Here is a 21,613-nt window from a genome sequence, read left to right as displayed (position 1 = left end):
AGTTTTGGTATGGGGATTTTGGGAGGTTCTAAGAAGAATATAGGATAGTTTTTATCACGGAAAATTGTACAGTTCTCGTGAGCGCGCGATAAACCAGTTCTTTGCCGACGAAGTCACAAGCAACAGCTAGTATTTATTAATGTGAATGTTAGTTTGTTTGTTACGCTTTCACAGTCAAAGTACCTACTCAACCAATTATTATGAAATTTGGTATGGAGATAATTTGACACTACAACAAATTCTTTGCTGCCGCATAAGTCGCGGCCAACAGTTAGTATGAAATAATGCTCAAATGTTAGAGTTAATCTCGAGAGTACTTATAATTATGCAAGACGAGTAAAAATTTATATCGATTGAAAACCCTCAATATAAGTACCAAATTGCAACGAAATTCTTAAGCGGAGTTTAGACTTGCAAGAAAAATCTTGCAAGTTGCATTACATTGCGGCGCTCGATTGACCACTACAAACTCGTTGACTTTACGGCCTCGCAATGTAATGCAACTTGCACTATTTTTCTTGCAAGTCTAAACTCGGCTTTAGAGCTATTTCCCAGAGCCCCAAAATAAATAAATAAATGGACAAGAATGTTTCCTTTGAATTAAGTAGGTATTAGGAATCAAAATGTTCTTATGTAGGTACCTACTCAATGTTGTGAATGGAAATCTTGAATAGTACCAATAGGATTATCTTTAGTTTCGTTTAATGTGAAACGAGACTTCCGAGAACAAGTCTGTTGCGTTTTCTATTACATTGAAAACCATTGGTTGTACTTACCGCTTACTATTATATAATTTACTATCGATGTCCGTATGAAAAACTTATCAGCAACAACTTTCCAGTGCGCATAAACCAAACAGATACGTTGTATAAAATGCGTTCAAAACCGCACTAATGACTTCCGCCATTGATCTCGCTATAATTTTTTACAACACACACCACAAATAGCAAATGTAAATAGTAAATGGTAAATCAATCGGTAATCGCCTCTCTCGAGCTCCAATTCTCCTATTAAATAACGAAATTATAAAACGGCCTTTCAAGAGTTAGTTAATAAATCACAAAAGCTGCTAATCAACAGAATCTCAATTAAAAGGAAACGATCACATTTCTTCACAAAGTGTAGGGAGGTTGGTACGTTATCGGAAGGATCCAGCGAGGGGGATTGTCTGTCGAATTGCCACTGACGTGAGCTCAGCACCTGGCTCTTTTCGTCGAAATTAAAAAAGTTTCAGCTACACAGAAACTTGGCAGGTCCCGTTCATTTAAATGCTAAGGGATCCGGTGTTAGTATTCATTTAGAGTTTTGTCAATCAAAGAAAAGTTTTACTTTTTATCTGTTTAAAACATTGGCATCGTGTCCGTATTTACATTTTGGCTTTTGACTTCACGTTTTTGATACGGAAAAAAGTGCAATTAAATTCTCCTTAACAACATAACTTTCGTCTTAGCTTGTATCCTATATTATCTTTTATCCGCGAATCCGTCTGCGAAGAATTTGTTTATCGCTATCCCGTGAGAACGTTGAAATGTTACGGGAAAACTATCCTATTTCCTTCCCAAAGGCTTAAACTATCTCCATGCCAAATTGCATTTTAATTGGTTCAGCGGTTTAAGCGTAAAGATCCGGCGTAACACAAAGAAACTGACAATAACTTTGGCATTTATGATATTAGTACGGATGTTAAAATAAAAAGTTATTTAACAGTAAATAGCGCCTTTATTGCTAACAAAACAAAGTATTAAATGGAATAGTTCTATTCATACTTAGCATTAGGAAATGGTAAGCACAAAGTAAAATTTTCAAGCTTGTAAGTGGAATTCTCTTAGTCAGGAACAATATGTTATGACATGTGCATAAGTGTTGTCAAAAAAGAAAAATAAAATAAGATAGAATCAGATTTCGTTTCATTTGTGCTGCCTCCGTAGACATTGGCTTTCATGTGGATCTTTATATACCAGTCTGCAGCTTGATGAAGGTTCGTACAGAAGACACGTTGGTGTAGACTCCTGGGTAACCTGCTTGTGCGCAGCCGCGACCAAATGATACTATTCCCAACTGCAGCCCTGAATCTTTGGATACAGCCGGACCGCCTGAGTCTCCCTGTAGATGAGAAAACATTCTTCTTTGTCATTAGTATAGTAAATTTACACAGTCATTTTCCATCTGTCGCACCTAATCTTGAAAGGTATGTGTGAAGTTGTTGAGACTCATCCAGATCACTTTGCTATTTATAATATTTCTTCTTCAGTATTAATTTGATACTGCACAAGACTATTCTTCCATGAAGTTGGAACTTTTAGCCTCATATTTTCATCCAAGGACACATATTTTGTATCTTTCCTATTAAATATCTTTGACAAGGCAGCCAAAGAAATGGTGAGCAGCTCATAGCTACTTGACTTAATTTTGACAAAAAGTGCGCATAACAGAATATTCTCGAACTAAGAACGTTAATTCAAAATAGCAAGCTATTCATATATTCTACGTCACAATGTATGTAGTGGGTAATTTCAATTTGATCATAGCCTTACAAGTATCTCTATCAAGCGTTACCTGGCACGAATCCCTTCCACCCTCAGGCACTCCAGCGCAGAACATTCTACTGGTGATGGCGCTGTTGTACGCTTTCTCGCACTCTGAAGTTGCAACTGTTGGGACCCTCACAGCCATCAAAGTGCTGCTCGTTTGACCATTTTCCTAAAAAATATATAATTATGATAGAAAAGAGGTGTTCAGCGCATGGCATTGTGGATTCAAATGAGCACTGATATCTCATACTTGCGTTATTAACATATTACTTGATGTCTATTATTAAAGAAAGATAAAAGAAACAGTCAAGAGGTAATGTATTGCTAATTAGTGCCTAACTGATATATTAATGTTACTCGTGAAGATTAAGGGGCTATTATTCGTACTTTTTTTTTATGGTATAGGGGGAAAACGAGCAGGCGGATCGCCTGATGGTAAGCGATTACCGTCGCCCATGGACACCTGCAACACCAGAAGAGTCACAAGTGCGTTGCCAGCCTTTAAGGTAGGAGTACGCTCTTTTCTTGAAAACTTCAAGGTCATAGCGGTCTGGGAATACCGCAGGCGATAGCTCATTCCAGAGTTTTGCTGTGCGAGGCAGGAAATTTCTGGAAAAACGCACAGTAGAGGACCGCCAACCATCTAAATGGTGAGGATGGAAGTGTTGTCGCGTAGGTCGGTACTTACTTGTGTTGTACCCCACCCTGATACTACAATTTGAGTACCGGCTGGTATATTAGTATTTGAAGGCGGTAGTTTGATAGCTCTTGCGTTGGAGCCATCTAATGTCATAGCCTGCAACAGTTTAACAACCGCCACGTCATAGTCAGAGGTTCTGGCGTTGTACTGCGGATGCTGCGTGTAAAGTGTTGTAGAATACACATTGCCGCCGCTGCCGGAGTTGGTACTGCCTGTTCTGATGTAAACTCTTGAGACGCTGAAATAAAAATGATTAAGTATTTCCAATTCAATGTTTTGTAAAAATTATTTAACAACAAACAATACTAAATCAATTTAAATAATGAAAATTCATTCAATGAACTAAAAGAATTTCCTTGCTCACCCGTGACCTTACGATAGCTAAGCTTATGCAAAATATGCGTGTTCATGCAGTTCCTCCACCTCCACGCTGTAAGAACACACACAAATCACACAAACCCATCTATCACCACCACCACACTACACTGAGGCGTTTCGAACTCAACCAGAGCTCATCTTCAGAGCTCATCTGCAGAACTGCATGAACACGCATATTTTGCATAAGCCTAGCTATCGTAAGGTCGCGGGTGAGCAAGGAAATTCTTTTAGTTCATTGATATGGACCTCCGCAAAGTAACGCCTGATTCAATAAAAAAATCATTCAATCAATTCAATGTTTCTATTTTTTGTTTAATTTCTTAGTTAATGAAACAAAAAATAAACAAAAAAACGATAGCGACTATATTGACTGCTTCTTCGCTAGCTTAGATACCAGCTGTGCTATTTGGTTTTGTTCGCGTAGCGTAGATACTATTGTGGAAACTTGTAGTACTTATAGATTTCCTTTAACTTAAATATTAATTATACATTTAACATATTGAGAAAAAGCTATTTCACCTATAAACATGTCATTTTGTAGAGGCCTTTGACCTGTAATTTTCTTAAGTACTCGGCCATTATTTTATCGGCACTATTGCGATATTAACGTGATATGAGTACAAAATTATGTACACATGCGCCTTCGGTCATGTCACGATCGTAACAACCTCACGACCTGTTCTGGAGTCACTTAAAAATTGCGGTGACTGTTCAACCCTTAACCTGCCGTTTCCCGCTGACACAAATATGAGTCATTATCATCCCAGCCTATATACGTCCCACTGCAGGGCACGGGCCTCCTCTCGGAATGAGATGGCTTGGGCCGTAGTTCCCACGCGGGCCCAGTGCGGATTGGGAACTTCACACACACCGTTGAATTGCTTCGCAGGTTTGTTGTGCAGGATTCCTCACGATGTTTTCCTTCACCGTAAAGCTCGTGGTAAATTTCAAATGTAATTTCGCACATGAATTTCGAAAAACCCAGAGGTGAGGGTTTGAACCCACGATCCTCAATATGGATCAAGTATAATTGTATTTCTATTATCTTTTTTGCGACTAGCGACACCTTATTAACAGAGCACACTCGCGTTTAACGCCTCAGCAAAATGCTGAGTCAGCGACCGTTTCGCTTTTGCAGGACTCACAAAATTCTGTATAATGTACTATTTCATGTGTGTTTTTATGTTTTTTTATATTTTATTTGTGTGTAATTGTTTAAATTTTCTGTATTAGTGAATGAGCGTCTTTTTTCTTTCTTTCCTTTGCTCATTTGTACCTACTATGCTTTCTAGTTTCTCACACACACAACACACAAACATCACGCCTGTATTCCCAAATGAGGTAGGCAGAGCACACGAAACGTTACCGTTTCGGAGCCACTTTTAGCTATTCCAAATAGGTTTCAAGTTTGACAAAAACGGTGCAATAGTGACAGATTAGGTCAGTGCTAGCCTGTCGCCTACGGTATACCTTAACCTATCATCTAGCGTAAAACACGTCATACGCATCATAAAACACGTTTTTTACCTGGGATAATTATCAAGTGGTTCCTAGCCGAGGTTTAAACGTCTTACCCAGTTAGACAATGAGCTGCAGTCAGAATAAATCGAGAGCTAAGGATGGATCCCCCGCACGCATAGTAGTCGTTCCCCTTCTGTACAATAAGGTAGACTTGGTAGGGGAATTGCTGTATCGTTGCATTGTAGCCGCCGACTATCTTACCGTCATCGGATTTCGCAGTACGTCCATGTTTCCTGCACGAGACATCTGAAATAATGAAAAACTGAAGATACTTAATACTCTTACAAAACCCAAACTATACAAATTTAACAAACAAATGAAAGATAGATAACAGAAAATGTAATTTAGTGAACAATAAATTATCATACAAAATTATTTAAAGTGGTCGAATCCTACGATTTTGAAATAAACTTAATTCTAAAATGAAATTAATTTAGTCGTATAATATTTACTTTAGAGATAAATAAAGATAAATGGGTTGAATTCTATGCTAGTTTGCAAGAAATGAGACTGGACTAAAGTTTAAACATAGTTCAACGTTTTGACATAGTATGCACTTTTATGTACTTTACATACTTGTCCTAAATAGAAACCTCTCGATTTACTTATGTTTTTGAAAAGCCACAGTACGGCTGTAAATTTAGTAGGTTCCGGGTGGACCAGCAATTTTAAATCTGTCGTGTCAATCTGCCTGTTCGTGCTAGTTTCAAAACAACTGCGCTCCGAAAACCCTACTAACACATTTCAACGTCAATCAGCTTTGTTAAATGGCTTGCTTGTTACCCAATCATGCGAAACTCACTATTACTATTTATGTTTATGGAAACAACGTCCAACTCGAAATATGTATCGTCTAATAAAAGCCTCTAAAGACGTGAAGAATGTAACATAAAATATAATAATGTGTCACCGCAAACGCAGGCGACAGAACCAACACTGTAAGAATAAAACTTCGTGTGAAATAAATCCTTTGTAAGTATACCATATTTAAGCTTTAAAACTATTGTCCTCACCTCCGTTGAGAGCCACGCAAAGAAAAAGAACGAAACAGAAAAATACTTTATCCATGTCTTTGCTCGACTTGAAGCTAAGTAATGAGAATGTTTCCAACTTTAAATTCTTATATATTTCACAGGAAAATTGTTTTCAGTTAAACGTTTGTCATTACACAAATAATAAACGTTGACAAGAGTGATATGAGAGTTGTTAAAATGCAATTTTCGTATACTTACACGCATCCTTGTGGCTGTCAATGTCATGCATGTGTTGCAGTGTCATGTGTTTTTACGTAATAGCTATTTAATTACGCTGTATAAGGTTACATCCAAGGTGTGAAAGACGCTCAAATAAATGTATCCAAATTCGGCACATTACATTTCATTCTAAATCGTCCAGATATAATTTTTTACCTTGACGTATTCAATAACTCGTAACGGAAATAAGAAGATTGGAGCTCATTTAATTATGGACATGTAAATAAAAATTGTGAAGTGGTGCCCCAACACACAGGCCGACGTCAATAAGTAAATTATCATTTTGAAAAGCGGAATTCTTTTGGTGTACGTAATTACTACAATAATTTGTCGAAATGTAATTGAAGGTTTGCATCTAATGCAACAAAACGTCTGACGTCAATCGATTTTGAGAGCTCAATGCCAGCGCTGTCGTGACGCATGTCTTATGTTTAATTGAAAATCAAATTGTTTCGAAGTTTGTTTTTAATCCTTTTGTACACATTTTATAATTATACCATAGGAGGTACCTCTTCAGGGCCAGTTATACTTGGCAAGGAAAAGGGAATCATGAACGTAACAAGGTAAATACATTACAGCCCACAAATTAGTAATCAAAAGTTTTAAGCGGCCGCCTCCACGTCTTGAGTATCTGAAGAGTAAATGTAAACGAAAAATAAAAGTATCTAAATTGTCTTTTTAAATGCACCAATCTCCTTTCATTTCGTTTTCCGCAGATGGGTGCCTATTCTCTTTCTTTTTTTCGCTTTTCCGGCATCCCCCTATTGTTTGCTATCCCGGCTATGATCTCGAAAATATGTCCGAATCATTATGACGTTTGTTTTTCAACCGGCGGCAGAATTTTTCATTTTCCAATTCGGACAAAGCAATCAGAGTCTTGGAAATTTGCATGAAAGGAAAATGAATAAATCACGAGCGAGGATAAATATGGCACGTAAACATAAGACGTTAAACTTAATAATAGTCTCCTATATTACATTCATTGGTAGAGGACTACTTAGAGGCTCTCGTCATTACAGTTGTTTATATACAGGGTGTAACATTCAGATCGGTCAGTATGGGAAAGTCCGAAAGTATAAGGCATACTAAAATCTGTTCTTAGGAACCATGTTATTTTAGTAACAAGAAAAACTGCATTCAAACATTAAAAAAAAACTTATACTCAGCTCGGGAATCGAACCTAGGCGATTTTAAAAGTAAAACATACCTACATTATTACATAATATGAAATAAGTACAATGCGTTTTATTCATTCTAGATATCGTGTTTCATAGTAACGTTTATTGCTTATGACGTACACTATCGATATCCAAATAAAAATTACTTATGTAATTTAAATTTTTCAAATCAACTGGGTTCGATGAATGCAGTTTTTGGACATTGTTCCTAAGAACAGATCTTCGTATATCGTATAGTTTCAGACTTTCCCATACTGACCGATCTGAATGTTACAACCTGTATATATAAAACAAAGTTGTATTATTACAACATTTATAACTCAAGAAAGGTTGGACCAATTTTTATGATTTTTGTGTTTTTGAATTTGTTTTCGTCAGGAATAGGATAAAAAGTATTAAAATCATTGGAAAATTAACGAAAAAATAAAATAAAAGAAAAAACATTTTCCCATACGAAATGTTCATAGGTTTCTTAACTGTCAAACATTTAATGTTCATCCCGTCGATACGGTAAGCTCTCCCCTCAAATTAAAGAACGTATTTAAATAAATTGGACCCGCAAGATGGCGCTGTTGTTGGTATGTTATTTTTCGGGCAGGACAACGCCTGCCGGGTCCGCTAGTTAACTGTACATTTAAAGACTACAATAGAATCTATATTATGGATTTAGGACGATTCAAAATTTTATAAATCAGAACAAAAATGTATTGTTACAATTTTCTCTATTTTGTTTGTTTACTGTACCTGCCTAATTTTACATACTGTAACGTAACTTCAATCTTTCCCTCCCTCTAAACTAAAACCCTTCCGGATTTCATATTAATTAATTTTGTGCAATAAATAGCCGATTTAATAACTAAGGACTTTTTTTCTTTCTTAGCCCATTTTGCAGGTAGTAGGACCTTGTGCAAGGTCTGCCCGCATTGCTACCACCATCTTGCTCCCAGCCGGTGAAATTACTGGCACTTGATGTATCTTAGGCCTCTATGTTGGCAACGCGTCTGCCCTACCCCTGGTTATTTTCAAATTACCTATGTTATGTGGGCACCGAACATGAATACTTTCTAATGAAGTGTACCTAATTAAGAGCTGTAATTTCAAATAAACTTTAACCTATTTAGCAACTAATTACAGTTGTGATAGCGAATATTGTCACGTACGTGGGCAGTTACGACCCAGCGAAGGTCACTATTGGGAAATTCTCGTGTGAAATATTATATGGCTATCAAACCGTATCGACATTTGCATTTTATAGGTTAAGAAATCTTTTGTTAATCGCAGTTACCGCTATGATTTATCAATTTGAATTATATCATTATACAGTGTGTGGCCTGTAATACGAGCAAATAATTAAAACATAGATCATACTCGTCAAACTGAACAACATTAGTTCAGCGACTTTTAAAAATAATCAGATTTTTTAATTTTTATTACACTTTATAAAGTTTTTTCGAAGAAGCAATGTAAAGCAAAATGCTTGATATTTGAACCATGACAGGCGACGTCAGTTGGGTTCTAGGATGGCGTTCATTGATAACAGTATTTAATTTGTATGAAAAGGGGAAAATCTAAAGACTTCATTATTTTTAAAAGTTGCTGAACTAATGTTGTTCAGTTTGACGAGTACATGTTTTAATTTTTTGCTCGTATTACAGGCCACGCCCGGTAAATAAAACAGTTGAAACTTGCTTCATGGTGTTTTTGTTTTGAAACTAATTTCGATCACTAATTTTATTTCAAGCCAACACATCAGCTAGACGTGTAGAAAAAAGTTACCTCTTTCACGGAGAAACTACCGAACGGATTTCAATGAAATTTGGCATACAGGTAATATACTGGGTGATTCCGGGATCATGAGCAGGAGTGAATGGGGTGATGAGGTGATTCACACTGAGCAACTTTTTCTATGGGACCAGCCACGAAATGGCAAAAATAACTGCTATTCCATACATTTCAGATAGTTAGCGATCAATTATCTCTTGATTAGATGGTTTTTTTTCGCGATTTCGAGGCTGGTCCAATAGTAAAAGTTGCTGAGTGTGAATGTCGTCCCCATCACCCCTTTTACTCCTGCTCATGACCCCGGAATCACCCAGTATACCCTGGATTAATATATAGGCTACTTTTTATCCCGATATTCCCACGGGATAGGGACAAAATCCTGAAATGACAACCGCTGGGCTTAGAGTCATGAAATTTGGTATGTAGGTAGCTGGACGTCTGGATTAACATACAGGCTATATTTTATCCCGATATTCCTACGGGATAGGGATAAAATGAGCCGTGGTGGCCTAGTGGGAGCCGTGGTGGCCTAGTGGTTTGACCTATCGCCTCTCAAACAGAGGGTCGTGGGTTCAAACCCCGGCTCGCACCTCTGAGTTTTTCGAAATTCATGTGCGTAATTACATTTGAAATTTACCACGAGCTTTGCGGTGAAGGAAAACATCGTGAGGAAACCTGCACAAACCTGCGAAGCAATTCAATGGTGCGTGTGAAGTTCCCAATCCGCACTGGGCCCGCGTGGGAACTATGGCCCAAGCCCTCTTGTTCTGAGAGGAGGCCTGTGCCCAGCAGTGGGACGTACATAGGCTGGGATGATGATGATGATGAGAGATAAAATCTTGAAATAACAACCGCTGGGCTTAGAGTCATGAAATTTGATATGTAGGTAGCTGAACGTCTGGATTAACATACAGGCTATATTTTATCCCGATATTCCTACGGAATAGGGATAAAATCTTGAAATAACAACCGCTGGGCTTGGAGTCATGAAATTTGGTATATCGGTAGCTGGACGTCTGGAATAACACATAGGCTGCTTTTATCCTGATATTCCCACGGGATAAGGATAGAATCTCGAAATAACAACCGCTGGGCTTAGAGTCATTAAATTTGGTATATAGGTAGCTGGACTTCTAAAATAACATATAGGTTACTTTTTATCCCGATATTCCCAAGGGATAGAGATAAAAACTTTAATTTTAACCGCTGGATTTAGAGTCTTGAAATTTTGGACAGTAAACCTCAATGAAGATCACGATATAAATTTTGGGATTTGCTAGGGGAATTTTGTAAAATCCCAGAATTTCAATTGTAACCAGATCGAATAGCTTACGCGTGCGAAGCCATGGGTAAACTCTAGTTATCTATAAAGACATAAATTCCCGACGAATAATGTCAACAATTTATACGTAAAATATCTAATTCTGTATTGTAATTACAAAGCATTATACTTAACAATATCATATTCAGACAAATTGTGTACAGTACCGATATAGTTTTAATTGGCAGACAGAGTGTATCGTCTAATGATATCTGGAAGACGTCAATAGAGACCGGATTCAACACCACGCATGGGATATTGCCATACAGCACGTGCGCGAGATTCGAATCCACTATCTCACTTTTACATGCAATTCGTAATGAGTAAGGCTGATACAAGTCTCGCTTTATATCTCCAACAGATGAGAATAGAAGCCGTGTGTTCATTGAGGCGTAGGTACTGAGAATAAATACAAGAGATGAAGATATTTATCTATGTCTGTTCCGTATTGATGCTCAGGAAGTGAACTGATTGGACTCGTAATTAGCGTGTTTCTGGAATGGAAGGGTTGCTCTGCGTCAGTTTCCCAGATTGCTTATTTTTTAGGGTTCCGTACCTCGAAAGGAAAAAAGGAACCCTTATAGGATCACTTTGTGGTCCGTCCGTCCGTCCGTCTATCAGGACCCTTTATTTATTTATCAGTAACTTTATTAAAGTAAGTTTTATTGTCGTTGTTTTATTGCGTCGTTTTAAGTTTTCTCAGGAACCTTCGCTTCGTACCAAATTTCAAGATTCTGAGTTCACGGAAGTATCCTGTAGGTTTTGATTCCCTTGCGAGTTTCGAAAATTTGCGGAAATTTGCAGCATAAACGGCGGCATCTTTTGATTGCGTTGGCGTAGAAGTTTGATTTTTTCACAGTTCCAAGGGACAGTAGACCTCAGTATTTGATATAAATTTCAGCTTGATACCTCCACGCGTTCCCGAGAAAAAGGGTCTTGACAGACAGAGAGACAGACGGACAAAAAGTGATCCTATAAATCAGGGTTCCGTTTTTCCTTTTGAGGTAGGTACGTAACCCTAAAAATAAAAATAAAATAAACAACTTCAGTTCCGTTACAGGTTCCGACTGTTGTAAGTTACTTAACAAAGTTCTAGAGCACTTCTTTTTTTATTATTTTTCGATAAATATCTATTCCTGTGAAAAGGGTGGCTTAAAAGTAATATAACACCGACCGGACCGGTTTTTGACTACCGGACCAAGTGGTTAGAGAAACTGACTACGAAGCTTGAGGTCCCAGGTTCGATTCCCGGCCGGGGCAGATATTTGTATGAATAACACAAATTTTTGTTCCTGGATCTTGGATGTTTAATATGTATTTATGTAGGTACGTATTTATCTTCATAGTACAAGCTTTGCTTAGTTTGGGACTCGGTCAAGGTGTTAAAGGTCCTATGATGTTTATTTATTTATTTTAACTTAATTATATATTTATAATGGGCTAATTATCAGCTATCATTTGATCCTCTTGTTACAAAAGTTTTTTTAATCCACCCCATGTGGTTTTCGTGTACATTATCTTATTTATTTATTTAAATACAAAACTATTTATACTTTTATTTATCTTGAAATATTGTATACCTTATGTCACTCCGACAGTTATGATGAATTTAATGATACCCCTATGTTAAAATTCGCTCAGCCGGGCTGCAAAGAGGATCGAAGAAAAGAAAAAACAAACTAAACAAAACAAAGGTTATGCGATATCTCATAAGCTCAGTAGGTATTTAAAGTAAAATAAAAACCTGAATTAATAAATTTCTTGACATTGGCCGACGCAAAACATACTAAATAGTAGCAATGCTTCATTTTATACTACATTTAGGTCAAAGCGGTAAATCGCGATATTTCAAAAGAAAACTTTCACAAAAAGTGGAGTTTTTTCTCACGTCCATTAACACTCACGCAGTCTATCTAAATTATGCAGAGATGTTATTTTGAAATTCGCACAGTATTGCTAAGCTTATTTCAAACTAGCACATATAATAGGTAACATAATAGGTATGTGTAGAAGTGGTAAAAATGTAATATTACTAAATTGGCGAAAATTTTAATAACCTCTCACGGAAGAAAGGTGCCTCTTTCTACAGGCATTTCATAAAAAGAAGCGAGGGTGCTAACTCCTATAAATAAGTACTAACAATTTATTTTGTAAATACAAACTGAAATATAGATGCACAGAAAAAACAGAAAAATAAGACCATCACTGGGAATCGAACCCAGGTCCTCGGTAATCCGTACCGCGTGCTATACCGCTACACCACTGATGGTCAACGGTACCGACACGAATTTCCCCTATGTACCTCATATCTCAGCTTGTTTGTTTCTTACTTAGTCACTTAAGCAGTGACGCTAGCGACATCTATGCCGTAGCCCTCATCGAGAAACTTTTTTCGGCACTCCATTGGAACTAACCGCTCACCCGGACAAGAGATATCGTTACTAAGCAATCAAATTAAGATTGGTTTTTTGGAATCTTTTTGTATTTTTTATTTCAATTCCAAATTTTTACTTTTACGGTCATCCCGTAAAACCTAAATTGAAAATACAAACTGAAATATAGATGCACAGAAAAAACAGAAAAATAAGACCATCACTGGGAATCGAACCCAGGTCCTCGGTAATCCGTACCGCGTGCTATACCGCTACACCACTGATGGTCAACGGTACCGACACGAATTTCCCCTATGCACCTCATATCTCAGCTTGTTTGTTTCTTACTTAGTCACTTAAGCAGTGACGCTAGCGACATCTATGCCGTAGCCCTCATCGAGAAACTTTTTTCGGCACTCCATTGGAACTAACCGCTCACCCCTCGCTCGCTCGCTCGCTCGTCACTGCTTAAGTGACTAAGTAAGAAACAAACAAGCTGAGATATGAGGTGCATAGGGGAAATTCGTGTCGGTACCGTTGACCATCAGTGGTGTAGCGGTATAGCACGCGGTACGGATTACCGAGGACCTGGGTTCGATTCCCAGTGATGGTCTTATTTTTCTGTTTTTTCTGTGCATCTATATTTCAGTTTGTATTTTCAATTTAGGTTTTACGGGATGACCGTAAAAGTAAAAATTGGGAATTAAAAATAAAAAATACAAAAAGATTCCAAAAAACCAATCTTAATTTGATTGCTTAGTAAAGATATATCTTGTCCGGGTGAGCGGTTAGTTCCAATGGAGTGCCAAAAAAAGTTTCTCGATGAGGGCTACGGCATAGATGTCGCTAGCGTCACTGCTTAAGTGACTATGTAAGAAACAAACAAGCTGAGATATGAGGTGCATAGGGGAAATTCGTGTCGGTATCGTTGACCATCAGTGGTGTAGCGGTATAGCACGCGGTACGGATTACCGAGGACCTGGGTTCGATTCCCAGTGATGGTCTTATTTTTCTGTTTTGTCTGTGCATCTATATTTCAGTTTGTATATTCAATTTAGGTTTTACGGGATTACCGTAAAAGTAAAAATTTGGAATTGAAATAAAAAAAAAACAAAAAGATTCCAAAAAAACAATCTTAATTTATTTTGTTTTTTTTTTTCAAAAAGCTGTGTCTTATGACCACTAAAAAAAAACAGGATCAAGCATTAAAAACACCCAAAGTCACTCATTCGCTTCTAGACGTGCAAGAGCCCGAACTTGGAATTGTGCGTGCGCAGAGCCTTCGCCTCTGCGTTAATTGCACTTGGACACTCGTCAGCAGACGTGTGCACGCACGTCACGATACCTTTTCCAATAACAAATCAAGTTAGCGTTATTATTAACATTTTAATAAAATTAAAGAAAAATATTCAGAACTTAGTTAAAAAGTACAGTGATTGTTGATCCAGTATAAAAAAAAAAACATTTAGAGCAACTTTACTTTATTTCTTAATAGTGAGAGCATAGAACTTGTAAAAACTGGCATTGGCTAAGAAGTCAAATGCAATAGTTAAAACATAAACTAAAAAAATACTATTCGTGGAAAAAAGTGAAATCATTTCTATCTTTAATGTTTTCAGGTGTTAGCTGCGCGAGTTTCTTTCACCGCGCCATGTTTTTTTATTAGCTTTCTTAGTAAGCCACTTGCAGCCGGAATTCTAGTTATTTAGTTTTTATTTTAACTCTTCGCTTAATCTGACGTATCTGGAAGTTAAAAAATTTCTCGTAATATATTTGTGATATTTGAGCGACAAAGGCAGTGAAATTTTTGTTGATGGTATTGAAATTCCACAAGGATCAAAAGGAATTTTGTTACCTTCTACCCATATAAGGACCTTGATCACTGTTGAACTCTCGTCGAAAACTTGTCGAAAGAATACCTATACTAAAATTTCTTCATTTTATTTCGTATTGGCCATTAGTGTATCTCGTTAGGTCGTGTAACGTTTTTGATAATTAATAAAAAAACAAAAATATATTAGTTCTTTGGCTCACTTCTGAGGTTAAAAAGCTAAAACCATTAAATTTCTTGTAGTAACGTGTAAGCCTTCCAGACAGTTAATCGAAAACCGCACCCGTCGCATGTCGTGACAAGATTTCAGCTGAGAAAATGGTATCCGTAGTTCAAAACGATTAACCTTGGCGATTGTGTTATAAATGTTACAATAGTTCTCGTTTATTCTTTTGTGACCTGACTCAAAACGTTCGGTTTCACTTGCCTAATATGACTCTATTTTCGCACATGCTGTATTAATCTCAGGACCGTTAAATCTTATAATGATGAACTTTTTATGCTAATGACGCATTGTGAATAAAATTGTGGTTTCGTTTCATCAGTACGTGAAAATGTCTGTTAAACGGTGTAATTAATGCATACACACTTCTTTTAATGTATTCATAAATTAACTAAACATATAATATAATTCTAACATCAAGTTACCTAAGTAGTTAACTTCTTCCTAGTCGTTACACTCTTGTCAGAGTGGTTGTGGTCGTCATACCCGGGGTGGTAATACGGCGCACTATACGTCGCCATTCCTCTCTCACTGGTGCCTTCCGAGTGCATTCATGCAGCGAACTGCCAAGTGCTGCCTTTATTTGGTCGGTCCAGCGCATAGGCGATCAGCCTCGTGCTCTTGTGCCCTCAACTTTACCCTGTACCACCAGTCGCTTCACAGATGTACCATCTCGACGCGAGAGAATTGATCATTTTTGGGGTTCCGGAGCCAAAATGGCAAAAACGGAACCCTTATAGTTTCGCCATCTCAATAAATTTTTTTCGGATTTAGGGCTACTCCCATAGACGTAGTGGGGGTGATTTTTTTTTTCTCATTCAACCCTATAGTCTGGGGTATCATTGGATAGGTCTTTTAGAACCATTTGTGGTTTGCTAAGACGATTTTTTGATTCAGCGATATGTTTGCGAAATATTCAACTTTAAAGTGGAATTTTTCATTAAAATCGAGGTCCACCCTCTAAAATCTAAACCGGTGGGTGGTGGGGATGGTAGTAAGTATATCAAACTTTCAAGGAAAACTATAGCGGTTAAGTTTGCTTGAGAATTATTAGTAATTTAAGAGTAAATATCAGCCTAAGGTATAAAATATACCTAAACTATGGAAGATTCCGTATAAAATACGAAATTCTTAGAAAAATATTACTTAATTTTTTCGTAATGGCTACGGAACCCTATTTCGGGCGTGTCCGACACGCTCTTGGCCGGTTTTTATTGAGATCCTACTGATAATTCCTGGAATATTTATATTCAATTTTCTTAGGTATCTATCGTGTGAGGTAGCCAAGATTTGGATTCTTTCTTTAGAATGATTAATCAAACACTTTTTCAAGAGAGATAAATACAAAAAAAAACTAAAATAACGTGTGACGAATAACGGGTGACGACATCGAAAATATAAATAAATATCAGACAAAGATGTTATAGCAAAAAATATGTTACACCCATTTATTATGGCTCACTACGACGAAAACTATCATTTGCAGAACAATAGTTCACCCATAAGCAATCGCCGACGACAATGAGCGAAACTATTCTGCAACCATTTATTACTTTTCGTAACGGCCCACTTCACATAACGAGTATGATATTGAATGCAAATCGATTCCATAATAAATGTATCGATGGAGTGTCTCGGCTCATATGCCCGTCTGATGGAGGCGGTAACCACAAAATTGCAAATTTGCGGTGTGGCGACACCATTATAGCTTTAAATTATGTTGCAATGGATACTTCCACATGTATCTCTACATGTGTAGGGGCATCCGGTGAGCTTCGTACGCTCGTCCGCTGCATAGAGAGTTTATCTAAAACTGGTGCTCTTGTATTATCTACTAATAAAAAAAATAGTATAACCTGAGAACGTTAGGTTACTGGTGACAACAATAAAAATGAAGAATTTGCTTTGACAGTCTTCTAAAACAGTGTTATCTGCTTGACTTTTGACAGCCACAAAAAACTACATGTAACATACAGTGTAAAATGTACATTTTGATATGACAGTTGCGTCGTGTGTCTTGTTTAATATAATGTAAAACAATAATATATATTACTCTGGGATGGATATGAGTGAATTATGAGTTGTAACTGTGTTGCGATTATTTTAGACCAGAACTTACCTTCAGTTTTTTGTACTTACTTACGTTATTTTAAATTTGTTAAGAAAATACATAGGTACGTCAATTCTTACTAATTATAGAAAATAGACTAAAATACACTTTGGTATTAATGATATCAATTAGAGTATCTATGTAAAATGATATAAATGGCAGATACGTCAGTCCACCCACTCGCCTTAAGAACGCAATGTTAAAGGCAATTTGAAACACAGGACAACAAAATGCAACTGTCGAAATTCTAACTTGTAATTAAGGCCTTTTGTGAATAGATAAATAGTTTCACTGATAGAGCTGTTTCACACTACATTCGATATAATTCATGCTTATATCGATACAGGCACAAAACTCTAAATTATTTTCGCACCCTGATTGCAAAAAACTGATCAAACGCGAGCCGGACTCGCATACGAAGGGCTCGCTATACCACTGACAATTGCTTTTATCAAGATCAAGCAAACCCACCGATAAAAAAACATTTCTTGAAGTTTTAGCTTTATGTTTAATATTTTTTATAGCGGTCGATCTTAGCGGGTATACCTTAACCGGCTAATATCTCGTCTCAAAGTTTATAAAGGTTCAATAGATGTAATTCATGCTGTTCTGTGGCTGATGAATGAATAGAAAGCTTGGACTCCATAATAATATACGAAATCCTAAAAATTACCAGTATGTAAATCTGCTTGACTCACCTACCCACTTAATAAATTTCCTTAATTAAGTTAAACTGGCTATTGAGATCACTGATTATTAGGCGGAGGAGCTGCATGAACACACATTTATTGCATAGATAGATGTAGCTATTGTAAGGTCGTGGGTGAGCAAAATAATTGTTTATAGTGCACTAATATATCCCTCCGCAAAGTAACGCTTGATTTGATTCAATAAATTATTTAGAAAAAAACACCTTGCTATAATATTTCTAGTCGGTTAAAGAACCCTAAAGTAAATATTACGTTTGTGATATGATAAATGCGATATGACACAAGAAATATGCCAGCGAGCTTCACCCGCGTCGGACTAAGCGTTGCTCACTGTTCATCTATCTTTCTTGAAATATTGTTCACGTCAAGTATTCTCAACACCTTTAATAAAAACAAATTAAATGAAAATTATGATTTTATGATAATTTTAATACTTAATACCTCAAATTTGATACAGCTTACACTGAAGATCGTTAAAGATTTGGCAAAATACTAACTATACTTCTAATATTATTTTGTTGTTTTATTAGCTGTATAGATCAATCCAGAAGAGCTGGCACGAATGGATTGAACGAAAGTAATGACACTTAGAGATTTTTGTTGGAAAAATACAGATGCATGACATTTTCATATTTGTGTGAAGTGTATTCAAAAAGGAAACACGCAAATACTTTCATTCACTCATTAAATCCGTTCGTTTCGTCCGCTCTTGTGAATCGACCTGTAGGTACGTTTGCTTAACGAAATCTAAGATTTTTCTGATATTATAGTTTTGGGGTACGCTGCTCCCGGTAAACCCGCATCTCCTGGCTTTAAGGACCAAGTGTAGCGTCAGTTGAGCTGACCAAAATATACTGAATGTTTTACAGGATTTTTTATTCTGTATGATAATTAATGATTCCACACATTGATCAACATAGGATAACCGTGGTGGCCTTAGTGGTTTGACTTATGGCCTCTTAAGCGTGGGTTATCGTGGGTTAAAACCCGGGCTCGCACCTCTGAGTTTTTTGAAATTCATAATGCGAAATTACATTTTTTACCACGAGCTTTACGATGAAGGATAACATCGTGAGCAAACCTGCACAAACCTCCGAAGCAATTCAATGGTAGGTGTTAAGTTTTCATTTCATTCTGGGCCCGCGTGGGAACTAAATATTTTCCAGCATATTTTGCCAAGATTCACTTTGGACGGTATTAATTTTATTTCGGTTGGAATTCAAAAAGTCAATCTGGACGATTTTCCATTTGCACCATGATAGTAAATCGATTGAAATACAAGATGATCCTTATCTCTAAAAATGCATTCGCTCAAACTGGTTCCCGATGCTTAATGTTGTCTATACTTAGATATCGCTAAAGTACAAAACCATCTCAGTTAGCAAAGAGAGCTGTTCTGAGAGCACTTAGTTACGTCGAGAGCTAATATCAGTTGTGTCGGCGGCGGAGTACACGACTAGTCGGTCTTAGTATCGCAGATTAGGAGGATTATTATGTTCCCACTGTATCGTTCGATCCACATACAGCTATTGGCTATCGGGATTGATTTAATCAAAGTGCAAATTTAAATTTAAATTTGTGTTGTGATTAGAATTTCGAATTTTAATTTAAGGACAAGTTATACGAAACTAACAATTTTTGAAATATCAATAAAAATACTTATTTTAGTTCTAGTTTAGCAATCGTTCGAAAAAAAAGTCATGGACCATTTGTTTGTTTATGCTGATTTTTCCTTATTTTTTTTAAATATATCGAAAAAGAAATATTGACAATTAAACGATATCACTGTTTCATGATATAAAAATAGCTAAATAACCCGAACTTATAACTCATCTAATAGATACTCATTTAATCATTGTCTTGAATTAATATTTTTTTTAGTAAATCAAATGAGATAACGACACGACAAAAACGAAACTACATGGAAATTACAAGGAAATCTTTATTCTAATATGCTGTATTTATTTTGTTTTACTTTTAATCACTCACGCTATGAGTGATCACAAATTGATTGAATGATTTTGTAAATATCCTGTATAGCGTACGGCACGCCACAATAGAGTAATCTCTCTTCTGGCAGATGGCATGCCTATTGAGAGATTACAACTAAATCTACTGTATTTTTTATGAAACAGTTGTAACCAGAACACAGCGTATGTAATTTAGCATTTGAAAATCCCCTCAATCCAAATGCAAATGCATTTGCGATAATCATAGTAATCTCACGATACGTGCTCGCCGGAGCCGGCACACTTACCCGAATGGCACTTTCTTTCAGACAACACAAATTCCATTCAATGCGTTTGAACACTCTCACGCTCCAGTAACTTATTAATCACCAATCAACGAGCAACGCAATAGCTTACAAAAAAACGCGTTACCATAGCTACTGTCTATCCTTAACCTTATTGTGTAGGGTGTCAAATTCTATGATTACTTTGGTTTATACCGCGTATTCAGTTTTAGTTTTAGGTGAGAGGTACGTGCGCGGGCGCTGGGCGCACGCACAACTCTTCCGCCGCTCAGTGCCTCCACGACACTGGCCGAGAACGAACTCAGACCCTCCAACTACGAACAACGCGAGCCGCCTGTGCACTGTGACCGAACTTTTTTACGACGAACTTTTTGTGATTCTATTTTTGTGACTTGTGTTTTTTTACCGTAAGTATTTTATTTATTCCTTTTTCGGTGCTGGGATGACAAATGATGGGGCGCAGCAAACTTTCGTAAAAACGATTGCGGCTGCGGCTCTCTCCTCATAATCAAAGAAAGCGGAGATTAGACGGTTCGTTGCCGGTTGATAAATGGATTTTGCGCGCGAAACAAATTAATTAAATTAATAGAAAAATAAACAATGGTCTGCGAGCTTTTGAGTGAATTGTGTTTGTCTGTTATGAATATTTTATGTTTTTACCCGCGAAGTTTTTTTTATCTATATGTGCGTATTGTGATTAATTGAATTGAAATCGAAATTAATATTATAAAAAATGGTTATTTGTTTGATTGTTTGTAATGAGTAAACATAAAAACTAATAATTAATAAACTGTTTTTTTTTCATCCGGAGCATGCTATATTTATCAGCGTAACAATCAATTTTCTTTTATCCCAGAAACAGGTATGTCCACACAAAGTTGCAAAGGGATAACAGCGAGAGTAGGATACTGTATATTTTAAATTTTTTGTTTTTATTTTATACAGATATAAAAATACCAAATTCACAGTTATGTCAAAAAGTTGTGAATAAACATTAGGCTAATCAAAAAAAAGGTAATAATAATAATAATACGTTTATTTCGGAGAGTATCCATGAAAGTAAAATACTTTATTAGGTCAAGAAAAAAAAATCGTTGTGAACCATTGCAAATTTTCATCAAACTCTTCATTATGATTATGAAATTGATTCCAGACAAATGCTAACAAAGTGTGGAAATGCATTGCGCTGGAAATTAGCATGCCCGTAACCGATTTATCGGTAAAGTCGGTTTTTTACCTTTTGTGGCGCAACGATTCGGTTCGCGAAATGTGTAACAACGGTAAAGTACGAAAGAAATTATCGCGCGCTTACTCATTTGACTAGATTTTTTTTGTGAAAAACATATCGACTGCTAAGAAATTTTTAACAATTAACTGGCAATTAATAAGGCTCGAATAATAACATGATGTTGTTAAATATATGATTATTATAAGCCCAATAAAAAATAA

General features: G+C 36.6%; 2 protein-coding genes across 5 annotated transcripts in view; one reads left to right on the top strand and one right to left on the bottom strand.

Moving 5' to 3' along the window:
- Window positions 1-1,719: 1,719 nt before the first annotated feature.
- LOC141444938 (trypsin 5G1-like) lies at window positions 1,720-20,483 on the bottom strand. 2 transcript variants are annotated; one of them, XM_074110733.1, is made up of 5 exons: window positions 20,168-20,483; window positions 5,184-5,376; window positions 3,220-3,469; window positions 2,557-2,700; window positions 1,720-2,103 (listed from the first exon to the last, which is right to left on the bottom strand). In XM_074110733.1, exons 1-5 carry the CDS (start codon window positions 20,202-20,204, stop codon window positions 1,951-1,953), a joined length of 777 nt encoding a protein of 258 aa, XP_073966834.1. In that variant the 5' UTR covers window positions 20,205-20,483; the 3' UTR covers window positions 1,720-1,950. The 2 variants fall into 2 exon arrangements, with proteins under 2 accessions (XP_073966834.1, XP_073966825.1); XM_074110724.1 differs by lacking the exon at window positions 20,168-20,483 and adding an exon at window positions 6,144-6,205.
- The window catches only part of LOC141444921 (uncharacterized), a 137,687-nt gene continuing 136,555 nt past the window's right edge, over window positions 20,482-21,613 (top strand). For 2 of the 3 annotated variants that reach the window (XM_074110711.1, XM_074110695.1), the window contains exon 1: window positions 20,508-20,571. The gene's annotated coding sequence lies outside the window, so the exon portion shown is untranslated. Of the gene's footprint in view, window positions 20,572-21,613 lie in introns of all 3 variants that reach the window. The other variant, XM_074110704.1, reaches the window with a different exon arrangement.

This window comes from Choristoneura fumiferana, chromosome 2 (assembly GCF_025370935.1).
Source record: "Choristoneura fumiferana chromosome 2, NRCan_CFum_1, whole genome shotgun sequence".
In the NCBI taxonomy this organism is placed as follows: domain Eukaryota; kingdom Metazoa; phylum Arthropoda; class Insecta; order Lepidoptera; family Tortricidae; genus Choristoneura; species Choristoneura fumiferana.
This window is presented reverse-complemented; position numbering and strand designations above follow the sequence as displayed.